The sequence below is a fragment of the Struthio camelus genome, chromosome 1, assembly GCF_040807025.1.
Source record: "Struthio camelus isolate bStrCam1 chromosome 1, bStrCam1.hap1, whole genome shotgun sequence".
Lineage (NCBI taxonomy): Eukaryota > Metazoa > Chordata > Aves > Struthioniformes > Struthionidae > Struthio > Struthio camelus.
In genome coordinates this window covers 102,050,837-102,070,231 of record NC_090942.1, presented here as the reverse complement: position 1 = coordinate 102,070,231, position 19,395 = coordinate 102,050,837, and the positions used below count along the sequence as shown (strand labels likewise).

Sequence of the window (19,395 nt, the reverse complement as noted above, 5' to 3'; positions counted from 1 at the left end):
ATAATTAAAAATGGCATGTATTAATTTAATTTCAGAATAACACTATTTATACTTGAGTAAGGAGTCTTCAAGATTTTAATCAATAAAAAACCTGAAACATTTAAAGTAAAAATGCCATCCTGCATTCCTCCTGAAAGTAATTTGATTCCTCATGTGCAAAAAAAAAAATTTCCATATTCACTCCCCAATACAGTACAACATCAACCAATTTCACATCAGGCTATACAAGTAAACAAGAGATTGCCAGCTACTGGGCTTCTCCAGCGGTCAGTTTCTTCCCTGTGTTCTTTACATCAACTGGAGATTTATACAGCTGCATTTAAGACAAGGATGGCAAGCAATGGGCTGATGACAATGGGAAAGATTCTCGAAACTATTCCAGACTGTAGTGTTACATACAACACCAGTTTCTACATTAGTGTCGCATTGAATAAAAAAAATTAAAGAATCTTATTTTGCCTTGCCCAACGCAAGGCAGTTTTAAAACCAGTAAAGCTCGAAACATGTTACTGTAGCTTGTATCTTTTAGAGAGAATATTACATGGGCAGCCAACTAGTTCACTACACCATGTTATTATCGAGTTAAATGAACGTAAGCAAGTTTTATGGAACTCTTACTATCATGTTACAGAGGCACATAAATTTACCAACACAAAAAATAATAGAACTAGAGATTGGTCAAACTTCCAGTTATTTGACAAATCTTAAGTTTGAAAGTTCATAAACATACTTTTTAATCTTACTATTGAGAGATAGTTACTCAGTTCTCTCATACCAGACAGAATTGCCACATTTGTCATGACCAATACAAATCATACTTCAAAGTGCACCTCACTGCTGAATGCAACACTTGCAAACCTGCCATAAGTGAAGCTTTGTATAGATTTTTCAAAGCATAATTATATGACCTGACCATGTAAAAGAAGTGGTGATTTGTTAGGTATCTACACATAAATGATATTAATTCTACAGAGGATAGGAAACTGAACAAGATGCATAATCAAAATGAACAAAAGGAATTCAGATTATGATTTTAGTAAAAATAGACCTAAAGTGATGAGTTTCACACTTTAACAGAGATGTAGAGATTTATGAATCCAAATCTACCAGGGTTCCCACATCCTACAAATCCATAGGTAAATAAGTTAAACTCAAACCTCTCTTCCTTGAAAATACATTTGCTTCAGGATACAAGATTTGTTGGCTTTGTACACAATTTCAGACAGGACCAGAAATAATTATATCCAGTTTTGTTCTATTTAAAGTAACTGGCTTTGTGATTCATCTATTCTCCTCTAATACTGAGGTGTTAGGTATCATCCTCTATATTTTAAAAATTCACTCAAGTATGTAGCACTTGCTTCCTGGAAAATTTAGCCATCACCTATGTAAAAATAAAGACAGTGGCAATTATACTCTATCCGTAATACCTTAATTAAAACGCTATTTTTTAGAAACATTTTGTTTAAAACATTTTCTTTCGTCCTTCAGGTGTCAGGTTGTCTAGCTGAATTATCTTCAAGCACTAGTTAACATATTAATCTTAAATTCACCTCAAATGTAATTTAAACTCAGGGTTCATTTATATGTATTCCTAGTCTACGTAACAACAAATACTTCTACTGTTCATCTGTGTCAATACTACTTATTGTTGCAGAATGACAATATTAAAGATCAGCTTTGCAGTGTTTACAGAGCATAAAAGATCAATTACTACTAAGAATCTGTGAAGTTACCCAGAGCTTTTTGAAAGGAAAACTAGACTTTTCCCACTTCCTGCACTAAGCAAGTTTCCCAAAGAATAAATAACAGTGGAAACAATTAAGACCAGGAATCTTAGTAAAATTTCAAAAGTTATGTTGCTGATGTGGCAGTTCACGCAGTAGCACAAGCTTATAATATACTCAAGGATCCAGGCAGGCCACAGAGCTGACAGCTACAGAAACTCTGACAAATTTCATGTTTAGGTAATTAAGTGTGCCTTTATTTTTATTTTGCTCTTAACTGTGTTCCAGGCACCAGTCAAATTCTTATGAAATTTACTCCCAAAAGATAAGGACAAGTTAATACCCATAAAAAGGTTCTGGTAGTATTACATACCTACCATCGTCATTAAAATAAGACAGACTTATAAATGAAGAAACTAGAAGGAAGCAAAAGCAATAAACTCACCCAGCTACCATACATAAAAAAAATAAACTACTAAGGACTGGCTTTGGAAAGCTGGACTTTTTTTTTTTTTTTTTTTTAAAACCAATAAAGCAAGATTTTCTTTTTGCCTCAAGTGAAGCTCTAACACCCACTCAAAAAAGCACCAAGGTCCTTATTCAGTATGCTTAGCTTCCCCTCTAGTATATATTTTCCAGACATTTCCTATGAAAGCCAGTATCAGCTCTCAATAGGAGCTTTGCCCTACTTGGGTCTGATAATTTTATGCTTCTCTTAAATGACTCTTCTTGATCCAGATAGAAGCTGAAGAGTCAGAGACACATATGGGCAATCCTTAGTACCAGACCAACATCTTCAGACAACTTCTGTTAAGCCTTGAGAACAACAAGCATACCATTATATATAATCCACCACTTGAGTAAAGAGAATGGAGTGAATTTAATATACAAACCATTCTAGATTTAGCCCAATCTGCAATCTTTTAGGAGCGAAGTGACCATTTCTGTAAGGAAGAAAATCCTAAACACTGGCACACATCTCCTTCAGATAAAGTTATCACTTTCGGCATTACAGAAATGAAGTCTTGGAGGGAAAGGTACTTTGGCCTAGTTGCCAGGCATTAATACTGATAGTCAAAGGCTGTTTGCTTCCAAAAAACAGGATGAAGTCTAGCTCCCCCCATATAACAAACAAAACTCAAACCCCATACGTCACTCCAAATCACAATCCATAAACTCCTCAGTTACATTTGGCAGGAAAGACTTAAGTGGTCAATTACATTCGGCACCTTCCTCCTTACTGAAAGAATTATGACTTAAAATTCTCAGGTCAGAGAGATCAGGTCATCCTCAAGTACCCTTTCCAGATTAAAGTGACCATCCTTAAAGACCATATTCCTCAAAATAGAATATTTAAGACTTAACCACAGGACCTAAAAATGAGATCACACCTATTGTGATCATCAGAAAAAGAGTACCAAATTCCATTAAACTGTAGGTTCTTATTCAGGATGCACCCTGAAACACCCTTCAGAAAAGTCCATTTCAAAGGCCACTGGAGCAAGCCAAAGTACAGTAAACATGATCTCTTTGGCAATAGAGTTAGAAATCAGCTATAGGCCATCACCACTTCCTATCCAATGCCATGTCATTAAACAACGTTCGACTTTGCCAATTTCTAATGGTGATTTAGCTTTTTTTGGGGGGAGGGGAAGGAGGGAAAAGATGAACTATAGACCCCTTTCCACATCCCAGACACACAAATTAGGAGTTCTCCACAATCACACAGAATTAATCCTAAACCAAGTTGCTAACCTCAGATAGGCCTGAGTATCCACAAATGCACCACCACTCACTAATCTATATATTGCAACACAGAAATACCATCACACATTGCAGATGGCTCTTCTGATCATTGTTAGTGCTTTGTAGAGAGCTCCTCATATGCCCTAGATGAAACCTCGGTGGTCTGAAAGGAATTACGTCCTTGCCTTCCCCCTCCAAAAAGTAACAACAAAAAGCAGCACTTTCCCCTCAACCCTTTTGTAGAAGCCTACAAAAATAGGGGAAGGGCACAATACAACTTTGCTATTGGTTGACTCCTTTCAATTAATTACCAAGGCTAGATTTTCAAACTTGTATCACTGCATGTTTTGCTAAAAAAAGTAAAACTGCAGCCCGAGCAATGCATCTCTGTAGTGGTGAACTTGAATTTCATTACAACCAGACAGAACACAGCTGAAGCATCTTCAGTCTTAATCAGGCCATTTAATCTGAGGTGGGATGCACCATAACACTTCTTTAGGAGGAGGTTGAAAGAGAACTGGAAAAGTTATTTGTTCTGCTTCAGACTCCAAATTAGTTCCTCATTAGTAAACAGATCACATTGCTATTACAGTCTTATTCTGCAACACAGGCAAGAACCAGTGAAGAGCATCAACAATCATGTATTCAAAAAAGCAACAGGACTGAGACCTGAGAAAAAACAGTTGCAATAGCCATCCTCTTGAGATTTTTGCTGTCAGTCATCTGAGGCGATCATCTCTGGGATCAACAGGAGTGGTTCCCCCTCTCACCCTTCCACTCCCCCACCGTAGGTAGACTGAGATTAGTGATCTGTCTTTCACACGTAGCAGTGATGTTTATAGGAATTCGATTAGAAGACTGACAGCTTTCAAAAGCTCCAATTACAGTGAATAGCTTCGGACGTAAGTTTGCACTATGAATTCCATGCCTTCCACAGCAAAATTCTTGTTTTGTTGAACGCTAGCAGATAACAGTCAGAAAGCTACAGCCACGACAATGAGAATCTCAGTCCAATAGCTATATGAAACACGTTTGTGATCACCTCAAGAATTTTTTGTTGAAGGAAAAACAATACTTCAACTCTCACACCACTTTCTTAGCAGTCTGCAAAATGAGCAGCCATCATATTTACAATTCAAAAGTCAGTTGGCTCTGCACAAATAACAAGATCTGATTTTCTGCAATTCTAATTTTAAAGAGAGGAGATCGAGTGCGTACACACAGGTATACTTATCTCTACTTCTTAATCTGCTGTTATTGCTGCTAAGTTGCTCTTAGATAGTGTTAAGTACCCACAACAAAGTGGTTGACAACACTTTTCCATGTAGCTGGTCAAGACAAAAAATAGCCGTTTCTTACAACAGAAGTTTTTCTGCATTGAAACTGTCACAGCACCAAAAGCAGTCTTTTCATAAAAGACTTTCCAAGTGTCTAAAGTATGTCTAATGGCTTAGAAAGTTATTGTTTCTCCAACCATTCACATCCTCAAGTCAGGAAGTAGGTAAGGATGCTGTGTAACCCTCCCCACAAACCTCCTCAAAAGCATCTTGTGTGTGTAGGCTCCACACTCGCTTTAAGGAAAAATATTTTCCTTATGATCATCTTCAGGTTGTTTCCCCACTCACAGCCTCTGGCCCCAATTTGACAGCATGAATAGACAGGAAGACTGAGATCAGCCTGAAGCAACGGACCATATCTTTCAAAGTTACGGGCTCATTTTGACAGCTTGTTGTAATTCCAACCTGGGATAGTTTCCCTGCACCAAGTAGAGCATTTTGACATTTCTGTGGGACACAAGAAGATTCACTGTTACCACGAACATGATCTCAAGCTTGCAAAGAGTATTCAGAAATAATGTTAAAGTTCAAAGGCTGCATAACAGCAGCACACAAGTTAACAGTTAAAGAGGGTCTCAGGACATTCTATTCAGCAGAAAAAAAAAGCGCTCCTCAACAGCCATCTAAATATATTGTGATAGAACACAAGTATGTCTGCATTCACAATGCTCTCTCCAGTGAGCTTTACACATAAGCAACATTAAAAGCAATAAAAAACCTCCACTCGGTTAACCCTGACAACACCCACCTTATGAAAAGGTGGCCCAACTCAAAGGATTCTGCGTTTAGAAATCTGATCTTTCTAGTACTCCTGGGATCACTGGCTAACAGAGGCTGGCTTTACTGTCAGCAAATAAACAGTCTCTTCCAAAAGCAGTCATTTGAGAAGATGATAGAGGAGGTAAATGCATTCCTATCTGAACGCAAGTCTCAGATCATCTCTCCTTGCAAATGGAAAGGGAGGAAGCGACAGTAAGCAGTATGAAGGCGTAGGAGCACAGAGCCAAGAAAGTAAAGTTCAATTTCTTAAGTAATAAATCCACGTTACGAAATCAAGTGTTTAACATACCAAGATGATAGCTTGTTTTGAAAATCCTGTTGCTGTGGGACTAAACCAGGAACTTCCAACAAAAATGGATCACATCTGATTCTTGTGATCAAGAAGCATGACCTGCTTTTGCTGGATAATTATAAAGAGAAAATTTCCTAAATTTACATCTCTGAACAGAAAAAGTGTGAAGGTACTTGTGCCTTAAAAGCAGCTTTAAAAACGCCTCGGCCTTCAAATACCATTTTAGTATTTCCTTGCCCATTCAAAGACATTATTTCTGGTAACTAAAGCTTGATGAATTTATCATTTAATCCATGTCAACTACTTCTCACAATTCCCTATACCACTGTAAGAGTATTAAGATGAAGTGTCAGGAGTACAACATAATTTATTAAAATAACAAGTTGTGTGTGCGAATTTTTTTTTTTTAAATAATGCGTGTTAGGACCAAATGCTTTTTTCCCCCCTCCTCAGAATACAATCCAGTCCTCCAACACATTTCAGCTTAATAGCTGCTTACTTCTTTAGAGCAGTCAAGTAGCTTCACAACTACCAGCACCATGACTGTTCAGAAAGACTAACTTCATAAGTCTTCTTTGACAGCTTCATAACTAATATTTGCAAGAGGGTGTGATCATATAGCTTGTCTGCTAGCTTCCAGGTTGAATTTTATGTTTTTGCCAGGTTTTATACAGTGGAAAATAGCTGCTAAGGTAAGAAAAAAGCTAATTAAATGATTACACCACAACCTACAGCAGTCCAATGCTCATCCTTACTAAATGAATACTACCTGCTCAGTCAGTTTCAGTGTTAAGGTGGTGAATAAGCTAACAAAGTTTAGTACTTTACAATCTTGCTTTTGTACTCTTGACAGCAGTCTATGTTCCTTTCTTCCGTAGGACAATCTAAATGATTATTCAAAAAAATGGATGTTTCCTGCTATTTCATACTTATTTACCACAGTCCTGCATCATGAAGGGCTTTTCAGTTATTCGAAGAGCTAGTCAGCACACTGAAAGGTTACTCTTAGAGTTCTAGGAAAAGGGCCTTAATATTTTTTTTTTTTTGATAATGGTACAGGTGTTGTATCCCCCCCACCCCCTAAACAATGCACATAAACCTTCATCCTTTTCTGGAAATGTCATGTAAGAACTCATACTAAGCTCATTTTAGTATGTTAAGAAAGGCTGCAACTAATATTTAAATAAGACTTACATTTTCATGCATGACAACTGTGGGGAAAAGCATGAGTTCTACTTGCGGATCATATTCACAGAAGTGTCAACTTGTAAAGTGATAGACTTCAGAAAATGCCCTTCCCCTTATAGGTAGAAAAACAGGGCTGAGGACAGAGCTGTATTCAGAGAAAGCAACAGTAGAATTTAAGTGACTTTGAATGCTACATTCCAGGGGGATATTTCATTGTATTTAATGACGTGTTTTTAATCTTTATGTTACTTAAACGACTATTGCTTTGCAAGAAGCATTAATTGTTAAGGCTGTTAAAACAGTCATGACTTCTTATACACACAGGAATTATTGGAAGCAGATATTTAGAGTGACTTCTCACAGATGCGACTTTCACGATCAATGGCAGTAGTCTTAAAAGCTAAAAATTTAATTTGCAAGTTCCATTTACAACTAGTTCCACTGTCTCAAAGTATTTATACGTTTCCAGTTAACTAGCCAATTAGCTAGACAGTTAACTAGAACCTACTGATTTTCAGAATGGCTCACAGCATAGTTACGTCAGTCTGATGGTCTGAAACACTACCTCTTGCTCCAAAACTGCTGTTAACAAATATGAATCGATACATGCAGCTTCAAACATTCTGTACCTTTACTTCAGTCCTAAGTTTTCATTCTCTTCTCAACCTTAAGTGCTCACATTTAGTTTCTATACTCATACTAAGAAATTACTTACAAGACACATGAGTGGAAACAGGTAGTCAACATGCACTCTGATGCTTATTTCACACTGTGGAATAGCTTATGTCAAGAACTTATCGAAGAACACCATCAATTAAAACTTCATTGTGTTGTGTGTTTTCATCTCTGTATTGGTTTCCCTTAAAAGCTGATAATATATTAGCACTTTTCAATCAAGCTAGGTATTATCAGTGTAGTTAACCACTCACAGAAACCTTTTTGCACTTGTACAGTTCTACCCACATATACCCTATTAAGTCACAGTGCTCTGAGTGAACTTTTAACATCCTTACAAAGAAGTTGCCACAGTAAAATAAAGTGTATTAGGCTAAATAGACATGAGGAAGTTTACCAGCAGCAGTAACACTAAACAGACAAATCTGCCATGTACACCGAGTAGATGAGCAAGTGAGAGTTCTACATGAGATAGCTTTATGATGTATACTTCCATCCTGAGAGAAGGCAGCAACAAATAACTAGCTTTTGAATGCCAGCATGCCAATGTAACCCTAACAACCTTGAAGCAGAGCATCTTTGACTTTTCTGTATCTGGCTGCTCCCCTCTCAGTAAGGTCTGTTTTTCAACTTATCACAAATTGCAGTTGGTATGTCTTGCCAAAATACAGGTTAACACTGGAAAAAAACTAAGCGTTCACCTACCAAGAGGAAGTAATATGAGTAGCACTAGAGAAAAACTTCAGGTCTGCCCGAGAACTTCCACTGCACATTGCTCTTAATGAAGAGTCAATTTAATCCCAAGTTTCACTGTAGCTCTCAACTTGGTACTTTTAATTCCTTTTAACACAATTAATATGTTTCAATATTTAGTATGTCAAGCAGCTCTTCAGTTTGTTTATTCAGTTATTGACAAAAAAGTTTGAGTTAACATATTGTCTTTACCTAAGACTTACCTAATATGTAGATAGTCTTCTGATCACTTCTCTGACCAAGGGAATTAGTCACCCTACAGATATAAGTCCCAGTGTAGTTGTAAGTCAATGGGCTGCTGAACTGCAGAGTATTGTTGACCGATAGCAATCCTTCAGGCCATTGTCCATCCAATCTACAATAAAACGGATATATTTTAAGCGTGAATCTTTAAAATCTAAATGTATCTAATAGAAAATATTTGCAGTAATCCAGAGATTGAAGTTTTGCTGAACTTAATATTGATATTCTCAGTGGACCTTGACTGAATATTTTCAATATCTACTTGAACGTTTAGCCCTTCACGTTAGGAGGTTTGGTACACAACTTCAATGCAAAATTGGCTAGCACTCGTGAGATACTTAAAAATAAACACTCCTAAAAATACTAAGAAAACATCTTCTCAAAAGAACTTGAAGGAACCATCCAACTCAAGCTTTACAAACTAACAGCCAATGTAGGATGTCTTTATACCACTGTAATGGTTATCTAGCCAGTTGAGGCATCACGATAAAGAACGTTTTTGCCAGTACAAGCTTCGTTTACTGGGCAGTTGCACCAGCATTTCTCGGGAAGAGTTCAAGCAGTTTCTTCCCTCTCAACCCACCCCTTTTCATCCTGCATCATTTTCCCATATGCATGGGAATATAACTGAATTTGCTGCTTAGAAATACATTCAGGGAAATATTTAGTAAAAAAGTTGTTTCCAACCACATGACTTTTCCAAACGTATCATTTCCCTGAGGCATTCTACATGTGATTGCAGAACTGTGCAAGCACAACAGAGAGACAGGAAAGGATGGAGGCATCAGGACTATTTTAACAGAGCTGCCAAACACTAAACTATGTACTCAGTAGGGTATGTGTGTGTATGCATGCATGCGTGTTATCACATACATAAATGCAGACTCCAGTTTCACTCATTTATATGACTTCAGCTTCAAAGTTTTGTTAAATCACTCTTCAGTCCTAAACTCATTCGTTTGAGAAACAACTTTATTTTAGCTTAGGCTCTTATGCATCTTACTCCCCATTAGACACTTACGTAATTTCATAAGTCTACTGCTTTATTGCATCCTATTTTGCCCTTATCAGAACAGCTAAGAGGTATTAACTCAAATATTTGGTAACCTGATCTCAGTGTCTCAGAAGCATGTAACAAGTATGATTTCATAAGTAATACTGAAAGTAAAAAGGCACTCATGACACTAAGCCATGTACTTAAATAGAAAGAATGCTTGTACTTAAATAGAAAGAATGCTTAACAGTGAACAACAACACATGAACTCCAACCAGTGCAGGCTCTGGAAGACATTCCTATTTGAAGCAGGTGCTAGTGCTATGAACAACCTGTGCTGTTTACATGTAAAGCTTCTAACAAATATTCTTCCATAAATCCTCATCCCAAAGCCAATGATCTAACTGCATTTAAAGGCTCCAGTTATTTTGCTGACAGTCATTGCCCAGAGTTGCTTCTGCCATATAAAGTTAATATCAGTGATCCAAATCAAGTATTCTGATATTTTAGAGTACATGTTTACGGAATATTACAAAATAATCAATTAGTTTAAGCTCTCTAACATGAGATGTTTTACACATAAAACCAGTATTTTTGTATATTATTTATTACAAAAGTTTTTTAATGCTAGCAAGTATGATGCCACCCTTGCTTCCAAGGAACAAAGAAGTTTGGGGCTGACAGTTCTAAGATGCTATTATAGTCTGAAATGAGTAAGATACCAAGCAAGTTCAATAGAGGTAGTTTGTTGCTTAAACTACCTTTCTTGTGCAGCCCCCAAATGGTCTTCTCTGAGCTGTAGTACAGCTGTTTGGATAGGCTTTGCTGTTGCTTAGTAAAGCTAAAAGGTACACTAGTTTTATTCTACAAAATTAAGTTACCATCTTCAAAGCTGCCATTGAAAAGGAAGGAAATAGAATACAGCTTCAGATCAGTAAATACTCCTTGTGATTTTATTGACAGCAGCACTGCAACATCACTACATATATATTTATGCTATCCTTATGAAAGTTATTTCCTTGATTTCAACTAGCATCAAAATAATTTTTAAGCAGCTGCTTATTTCATTTTTTTCCTTCACAAAACAGACTGTGGATCTATGTTCACTTTTATTGTCTCCCTCTGTCTCTTGCCTGAAACATATCAATAACTGCAAAAGCAAAGCAGTAAGTCTGGCCAAAATAAGGCCATCCAGTCCATGTATTCATGACATGCAGCTGTTAAGAAATACGTCCTTTTCTCCTATTTCCTCCTCATCCCCCCATACATTCAAACTACAGTTTGCATCACTAAGCAAAACACTGCATTTATCTGTCTTGGCAACTACTTGAGCACTCTTGAAAAAACCTGACAGATTCCTTAATTCAGTAAGCAGCATTTACCATCTCAACTTTAGAGTCCAGATCTTAGAAAGCAAATAACAAACAGTCTTTTCAAGTGTTTACAATCAACTTTTAAGTAACAATAAAACAGAACTGAAGAACTAACAGTTGGATCCCTACTGGATTAATTTTATCCTAAAAGTAATGACAAAGTGTTCAGGCTTGTAAACTTACAAGTTACCTACCCACCCATATTCATACATACACATACTCTTGCATCTTTCTCCTTGTAAGAGTCTGGGTCACACCATCACCACCCAATACAGGTCATACACTCCCTGTTTTCAAATCAGGTATTCTGTAAACAAAGAGATACCATTTACAGTGCCATAATCAAGCAGCAAGTCCCTTTTTATAAATATTTACCTGGTCCACATGAACTCCATTGGCAATGGATTTGCATCAGCATTACATCTGAGCTGAACGTTTTCTCTTCCAATGAACCAGTTCCCATCATAGCCAGTTACTGAAACTTCTGGGGCATCTACCAAAAAAAGATTTACCTATCAATCACTTTTTCTTTTTTAAACAGACTATAACAGTCATCTTGATGGCACAGGAGGCTTTTTTTTGTTTCATTTTTAAAAGCAACACAAAACAAAATACAGTTCTTAGCTACAGCATAACATACAGCAGTAGATTAGATCAGGAACAGTAAGTTACTTTAAACGACGTCAATATCCCACTACGTGTTTTCAGTGGCAAGCATACTGCATTTTGGGAAAATGAAAGGCCTTCAGAAGAGGAGAACTGGTTTAATGCCCTTCAAAGTAGGGAAAGGCAAGTTAGAGCTATTTCTCACTAATAAGATGTAGCAGAGGATCAGAAATAGTGTTTTGAGAAGCCAGGTAATTAGGAGATCAAAAAGGTCAGAAACACTGGTTGAAAATGTTAAGGACAGTTATCCATTGGTATTATCAAGTGGGGCTCTGTTGCCATGGATCTGAAAAGACAACTACTTCAGATATGCAGGAGAAACCTGGCTGAAATATTCGGAAACCACAGAACACAAAAAAGCCAGTGAGACTCAGAATTACAGCAGAGGAGTAGTAAGAGTTGCAGCAAAAGCTGTAAGCTTAAGGAAAGAATGACAGAAGACTTGAGAACCAAGACTTGGACATAAAACCTCTGCTTCTCATTTGCTGCTCTGTTTCTTACTACACAGCTATGTGGCAAGTTCTCAAACTCATCTGGAACTAGTGCTGAGGTAAGATTAACTTGCTCCCCTCTTTTCACTTTAAAGGTAAAACTTCATTCTTTTATTCACTCTTTAAGGCAACAGCGGGAACAACCATTTGTACTCTTGAACCAATCGTGCTTCAGTCTAGAAATTTGCTGTAACATCTTACAAAACAGGACAGTACAAATCAACTCTTTCATCCATGTGATTTCTCAGTTGTGCTAAGAAAAATACAGTTGTGCACCCAATGCAATAACCATGTACTCATGCTTTAGAAGTTTAAATTACTCATCTTCTATGGATTAAAATTCTAACACAAGGAAGTTGTCTCAAGTCCTCAACAGCATCAGTCACCTCCAAAAATGGAGGAAGGTGAAATACAACACTAAAGGTTGTCTCGTTTCCAAGTGGGAGCTCTCATGAACTAAACAAAGCTTCACCAAACAGAACAAAAAGCCACAGGAGATTTTAGTCAGATAATAATAATAATGTAATGATTAGAAAGCATAAACCTGATTATTTCCATTATTTTAATCAAATTGACAAACTTCTAAGATTCAAAACACTGCAAAGCAGCACACTGCTGAGAAGGGTATCAAAGGAAGCACTTGAAAATGGTTCGTTTTGGTCCCATATGCATTGTTTAACGAAAAATGGATCACATATGCCTAAAGCTTATTTGTCTTAGCCTCTTTCAGCTAAGTGGAGTGATAAGTCATCTGACCTGTATTCATGCACTCTTTAAAGAAACAAACTTGCTGGAGTAACAGCAGAGGTTTGAATTAAATGAGCAACTGGATGCTCAATACCACAAATTAGCATTTTATATAGTATATCCTCATTTCCTTATGCAAATTAGAGTGGGAAAACCTTAGTGAATAATGTGAAAAATAACTTACTATCCCTCATAAGACATTTTCAAGTTGACATCTCATAAACATGAATCTCCATTAGAATTCCTCTAATACTGCTGAAATTGTTTCGAATGAACATCAGCTGACATTAAAGCACTAAACAGTTTACAGATCAGCTAAATTTGTTATTTCATCTGTAAACTTTCAAAATTAAATATGAATGAGAAGTTTACCCATGAGAATTTCTAAAACAAAAGGTAATAGCTTAAGAGTATTCTGGCTCTGAAATTAGATCATAATTGTATTATAATTTTTAAATGCACAGTCCCTTGGTTCTACTCCTGGCTGATCTACTACATGCTTTTCTATACAGTTTCATTTTCCTTTCTTTCCCCTGAAGCAGTATGTGGTCATCTCATTTCCACAAAGGGCATACCCGATAAAGAGCGTGGTTAAGATGTGTATTGAGTAGTAGGTACTTTACAGAATACTTACACTGTATGTCCAACACTTGAGAATATCTTATCTCCTTTTCCAAAGCTGGGTGTCTCACAATACAAGTTATAAGTCTTCCTCTTGCAAATCGTGTCGGAACTATAGCATACTGACTCACAACTGTCACAGTTTCATTTGGAAAGGAAGTAGAGCTGGATTGCATCTCACCAAGACCTCCTTCCCAGTCAATCTCTGCAGCAGGTTTTCCAGTGGCTGCTGTACAAATGGCTGCTATTGTCTGATTTGCACCATCTATCAGAGGATGCGGTCCTTTCATTAAGCTCACAACAGGCTCAACTATTGGAGAGGAGGGGAAAAAAGAAAAGTATATTTAAACAGGAAAGATTCTATATCCTCAAAACTGCTGCTATGTAAAACAGTTGAACAAGATTAATCCATCTGCAAAAGCCCACGCTAATCGGATATCCCAGAAATAAGATCAAGTTATAGATCAAGGGTGATAGCCGTATAATTCTTCGGCCTGCTAACACCCTTCCCCTTCACCCACTCCTTAAAGCTTAATGTTGTTCATTCACCACATTCAATGCATCAGAGAATTCCCAAGCGGTTAGGTTCAAAACAGCAACTACAGTGCTCCAGTTGCAGCGTCGGACATAGACAGCTTAAGATGCTAGGTTGAAACTATAATGTTATTTAAAAAAGGCCTTGGATTCTGCTGCACTTTAAGCGTTACACTTAAAGCATTCATCTATATTATCAGTTTGTGACATTTCAAAGCTAACAGTGGATGTTAAGAGTTTAAGCTTTAGCTAGTCAGTGCAGCAATACGAACTGATTCCAAGCTGAAAGCTGGAATACTAGGAATTACTTACTAACCTGTAAAAAAGCCTATGTGTATGTATGCGTATGTATACACATGCATGCAAACTCTCTCAACATTTTCACCTATGTTGCACTTAACATTCTAATGCAGCTTCTGTGTCTGTTTGTAGCACTTCAGTGTAGTTTCCTAAGTCAGTATGTGCTTCATGGCTCAACGCAAGTTAGTGAAAGTTAGCCTTAACACATCTATGACATGCTTAGGGACAAAGTTAGGTACAAATGCATTAAGATCACTAACTGTTATATAGTCAATGATATTGTATTTGTGTGGTAAGTCCAAGGAAGAGCTGAAAATATTTTGTCAACCTTATTTTACAAAAGGTCTTCTAGTTTTGAAGCAAGCACAACCTTTAGGTATTCAAGGCCACCACCAGTCAATACATACATCTTAGATTCAGATCATTACTAGCTGTCTTTTTTACGATATCTGATCAGAAAAATTACACTTTGCCTTCAAAGGATGCTGCCTCTCATCATCTCCACTGTACCAAGTTAGCAGAATTAAATGAAAGCTGGTTTTCTAATGTCTTTGCACCTGAATCCTATGTGATTTCCAATTAAAAAACCTACTGCTTCTAACCAAGTTTTCTAACCCTCATCCTTTCACTGCTCATACTCTTTGTTAGCTAGCTGGAAAAGAAGTACAAGATTATATAACTGATGTGGTAGCCAGAAGACAAAAAACCCAGTCATTTAAGTCATTATAGCTTTTCTTTTGAAGGGGATGCTGCATAGGCTCTCTTTCTTCTTCTAGCTTCAAGCTATCATATAGCTATAGAAATGTCATCTGTTCACCCAGCTATTTTCACCAAGTAGCTTCCACAATTGACTGGGGGCAGAGGGGCACCAGGATCAATACAAAAGTGACAAAGCAGCAAGGATAAAGAATATTTTTGAACTAAGTACTTCAGAAAGTCACACAGTAAACAAAAAAACCCAGCATATCTTAGAAAAAGCCTTCTTTTTACTAACTACTACTAGCAGATGCATCTGTAGTAGACAAAAGTTTATCACAGAAGGCTCGTCAACAGTTTATGCATAGAGATTACTATATTTTATGAGTATTATTAGTTTGCCAGTAATATTCAGAGATGGGTCAACCACCTTAACTACAGCAGTGGTTAAATGTTCATTAATGTTGGAAGAGGGGGGAAGAGGGGGGAAGAGGGGGGAACCCCCCCCCCACCTCTTCAACAAGGTACTTAATTTTTTTAGGCATCAGGCCAGAGGATAGTACTTGCAATACTGTATGCTGTGGAAGAACTAATTTCTAGATGTCCTAATATTGTATTTTTCCTACTATTTTATTAATTTTTGACTGCAAAAAAGGCATCAAGGCATTTAAGAAAATTATCTAAGGCCAAGCCTGGAGAAAAGCCAAAAGTTAGGCAGAGGGGCATGCTCCTTCTCTACAGCATTAGAAATGACAGCTATGAATGAATTTAAACTGCAAGATCTCTCTACTAACCTCTACAGAGGTCAAAAATGTGATCTCAATACCATACCAAAGACTCAAAAAAGCCTCCACTGGAAGAACCCAACTTCTTTATACACCCATTCCTCACCCAAAAGTTTAAAGGCTTAAAGAGCACAATATCTAAAAGACATTTGAGTTCCTGATGTTGAAGTCTACTGTTGAGAGTAGCAGTCAGAAAAGCTTTTAAAAAAATTGCTTTCTATTTATCAAGTCAGTTTCAGCCCTGTAAGAGTCCCTTCATCAGTTACAGCTTAAGTCAGAGAGATCATTTGCTGGTTCTGATACAAACTAAAATTTTGCTTTCTAGAATGGCCCACTTGTTATCAATACTAGAACACAGATTTCCCCAGGAGCATACTGAACTATCACAGAAATCCTTGTCTTCTGATGCAATTAGGCTATCAAAGTCCTCCAAAGTGAAGCCATAACTACATAACACGCTGTTTTAGAACCCACATTAATGGGCCAGCCCTCACTAATTACAAACCCAAGGCAACTTTTGCACTTGCATACTTTTCAATATCCCGTAGGAGTTGCTTTTTGAAGTAGAGGTATAGCTTACAGCTTTTCTTTTAGAAAGCTTGAAGATGACCCACGTATCTCATAATGAAATAGAACAGAGTTCACAACTGCTGGCAAGGTACTTCTCTAAGCAGCAATACTTCGGGAGAGAACTGGGTAACAACTACTTCCTGGTAACTGGATGAGTGAATCCAGTGCCAGAATCTGTCTGATTGCTTTCTGTTATACATTAACACTACTCAGTATTTGCTTTTTTATTTCTTCAACACCACCAAAAGGAGAGGCATATACTAAATGCATAGGCCCATAAAAAAAATTGTTTTCTATTCTATGCCCAAACTATACCAAGTGCTTAAAGTACACACCTCACTGCCAAATGAAAGTTTGTTTGGGGGTGAGGTGGGCAGCATTACTTTCCACTTTCCCTGAATAGAGAATGATTGCCTACCCTCTGCAGTTTGTAAGTGACCCTAACATTAAGTAAACCTAACAGTGTTTTTATTTATTTTGCAAAGTCCTATATTCAGTCTTCTAGATCTGAAATATTCACAGCAGAACTTCTTTTAAAGTTTGACTCCCTGCTCTCCAACACTACCAATTGCTAAAACTTACAACAAAGCATAGGTTCTTTTAACTGATGCATATAGCACCTGATGTAAATAGTAAGTATTTTATTGTTTGAAAAAAATTTCAAACCTATCATGTAGAACTTGACATTTATAGCTTTGTTACCTGACCCACAATTTGATGACTGATTTAACCTAAACATTACCCCCTCATTCCCCCTAAATCACTACTAGTAACCTTTCAATAGCCTCTGTAGAGGCTCTGTATCTTCAGTATTACTGAAATGGAGGTAAACACTCAAAGTTACATTTAGTGTCTTACAAGCATAAAGATATCCATTTGTGAAGTTACCCCAAAACCAGATTTGCATTCCTGAAGAAAGCAATCCTGTTGCTACAGGACCTCCAACACAGTGAAATCAATCGTCTAGCAGCTATCACTAGCTTTTCAAGTCAGAACTTTTAGACTCAAATCTTTCCAGCTGGAAATACAGCAGTTCCGTATAATCTATTCCTTTGAATTTTCCTCAAAATTAAATTGAGTAGACACCTCCAGAACTCCTCCTCAACCCCTTCCTGAGGGCATACATAAGTTAACATGAGCTCTGAACTTAGGTAGCCGAGACCTCCAGACCCAAAGCAGACTATTCAATATGCTGCCTCATTTATTGAGCTTGTTAGAAGATTTGCCTTCAAATATCACTAAATTATACTAGCCAGAGAACAGGATGTAGGCTCATTTAAAAAGCAACCTTAACTTCTCTGAAGGTTATTTTACTGTCTCAAGTGTCATTTGAAATCGGTGAGACTGGACAGCCTCAGCAGATTGAGTAGTTCTTAGTCTTAGGTTTCTGTGAAAGACAAAGTTCAACTATTCAAAGCCTTATTTATAAGGTGTACTTATTCCAGGTCCAAAGTGTTTCTATGCTTCAATTTAAGTTATGCTTCACATCTCCACTATCACATCTTCCTGTGAGTCATGAATCTTGGACTACAAACCACCGATCAGGATGATCAAAGAGCCACATATTACTGACCAAGGTGCAAAGCAACTTCTGTTGGGTTACCTACATCAGAGCTATTTTTCTTTCAGGGTTACTTTGTTCCAGCAACTGAAACAAAAACAGGAATCCAGCTACTCATTCTACAGCCTTTTGAGTTGTCAATCTATCAGTAAAACACCACATAAATGAATCCTCGGGTTCAAGGATATAATGGCATCTCCTGAAGTTGCTTCTTACTTTTTCGACTCAGAACAAAGATTACCCTAAGCTTCTTTTGAAAGCATAACTACACATATAGACTCTTGTAGCAGCCCTCTTTAGTCACTGGGACCATTAAGTGTGCTGTGAGACTAATGGAATCATACTGGAAGTGTGTGCTATAGACTTCTATTGCTCTTGGGAGGGGCATGGAGAGGAGCATGAGAGATGAGGGGGAGCACAACTTCCCTAAGTGTTAGAGAAGCTGCTTCAGCCACTCAGTAGAAACATGCTCTGTTTAGATCAACTGAAAAAGATGGGGGCGGGGGCAAAGTTTAGACCGTGGAAGAAGAAAACAAATCCTACAAAGATGAAAAGCAGAAGGGACCTGCTCCCACAATGCAAGAGAAAGGGCAGTGGCAACTTTTTTTTTTAAATAATTAATGCAGTAGAGATTAATGGGTATAGGCTATCAAACGGTCAGTGCACATGGGACGTCTTGTTTGTACACCTTAGGAGAAGAACAGTCATGCAAGCCTGAAGCAACTTCATAGCATTAGTTACCTTTGAGTTGTATGAAGAAGTGGTGGCTGAAGTAAGGGAGCTGATCTTGCAGCTACCTGCTTTGGAAAAGTCTCACCTAACTTACACATCCATTTACTGATTCCTGACCACTATTTCACTACCTAATGAGCTCCCTTACTCCCGCTTTCCCTTATGCTCACACAGACTGTCAGAGACCACTTGTTGTCCAAGTCTTTACACTTCTTTACAGAAAGACAACAAACTATCCAGAAAAGACAGACCCTCGAGTTTGTGTTAAGTCCCTGGGTCTCAAAAAGCTTCTTCTATTTCAGGTTTCAAGTATTTCATAAACCTTTTCCAACTGCTTCTGTTCTTTTTTTCTTTACCACTGTGCACAGGAATTCTGGATAGAACTAGCATGATTACAGCATAAACAGTATTATTGCCATTCACTATTAAATTCACTAGTTCTCCCGCCACAGCATGACACTGGGACTTGTCAGTCCTTTCTTCGTCACAGCAGACATACTTGAATAACTTCTTTCAAAAAGAGAATTTCTACTTTTTAGTTTGTCTTTCTCCCTCAAAATCATGACCTTATATATCTGCGTAAT

General features: G+C 37.5%; 1 protein-coding gene across 4 annotated transcripts in view; it reads right to left on the bottom strand.

The window, feature by feature from the left end:
- NECTIN3 (nectin cell adhesion molecule 3) overlaps positions 1–19,395 on the bottom strand; it is a 72,055-nt gene that overhangs the window by 15,876 nt on the left and 36,784 nt on the right. For all 4 annotated transcript variants that reach the window (XM_068908327.1, XM_068908339.1, XM_068908348.1 and 1 more), the window contains 3 exons: positions 13,647–13,943; positions 11,484–11,601; positions 8,702–8,853 (listed from right to left, as the gene is read on the bottom strand). In XM_068908327.1, the coding sequence (XP_068764428.1) occupies positions 8,702–8,853; positions 11,484–11,601; positions 13,647–13,943 (567 nt within the window). The remainder of the gene's footprint in view (positions 1–8,701; positions 8,854–11,483; positions 11,602–13,646; positions 13,944–19,395) is intronic.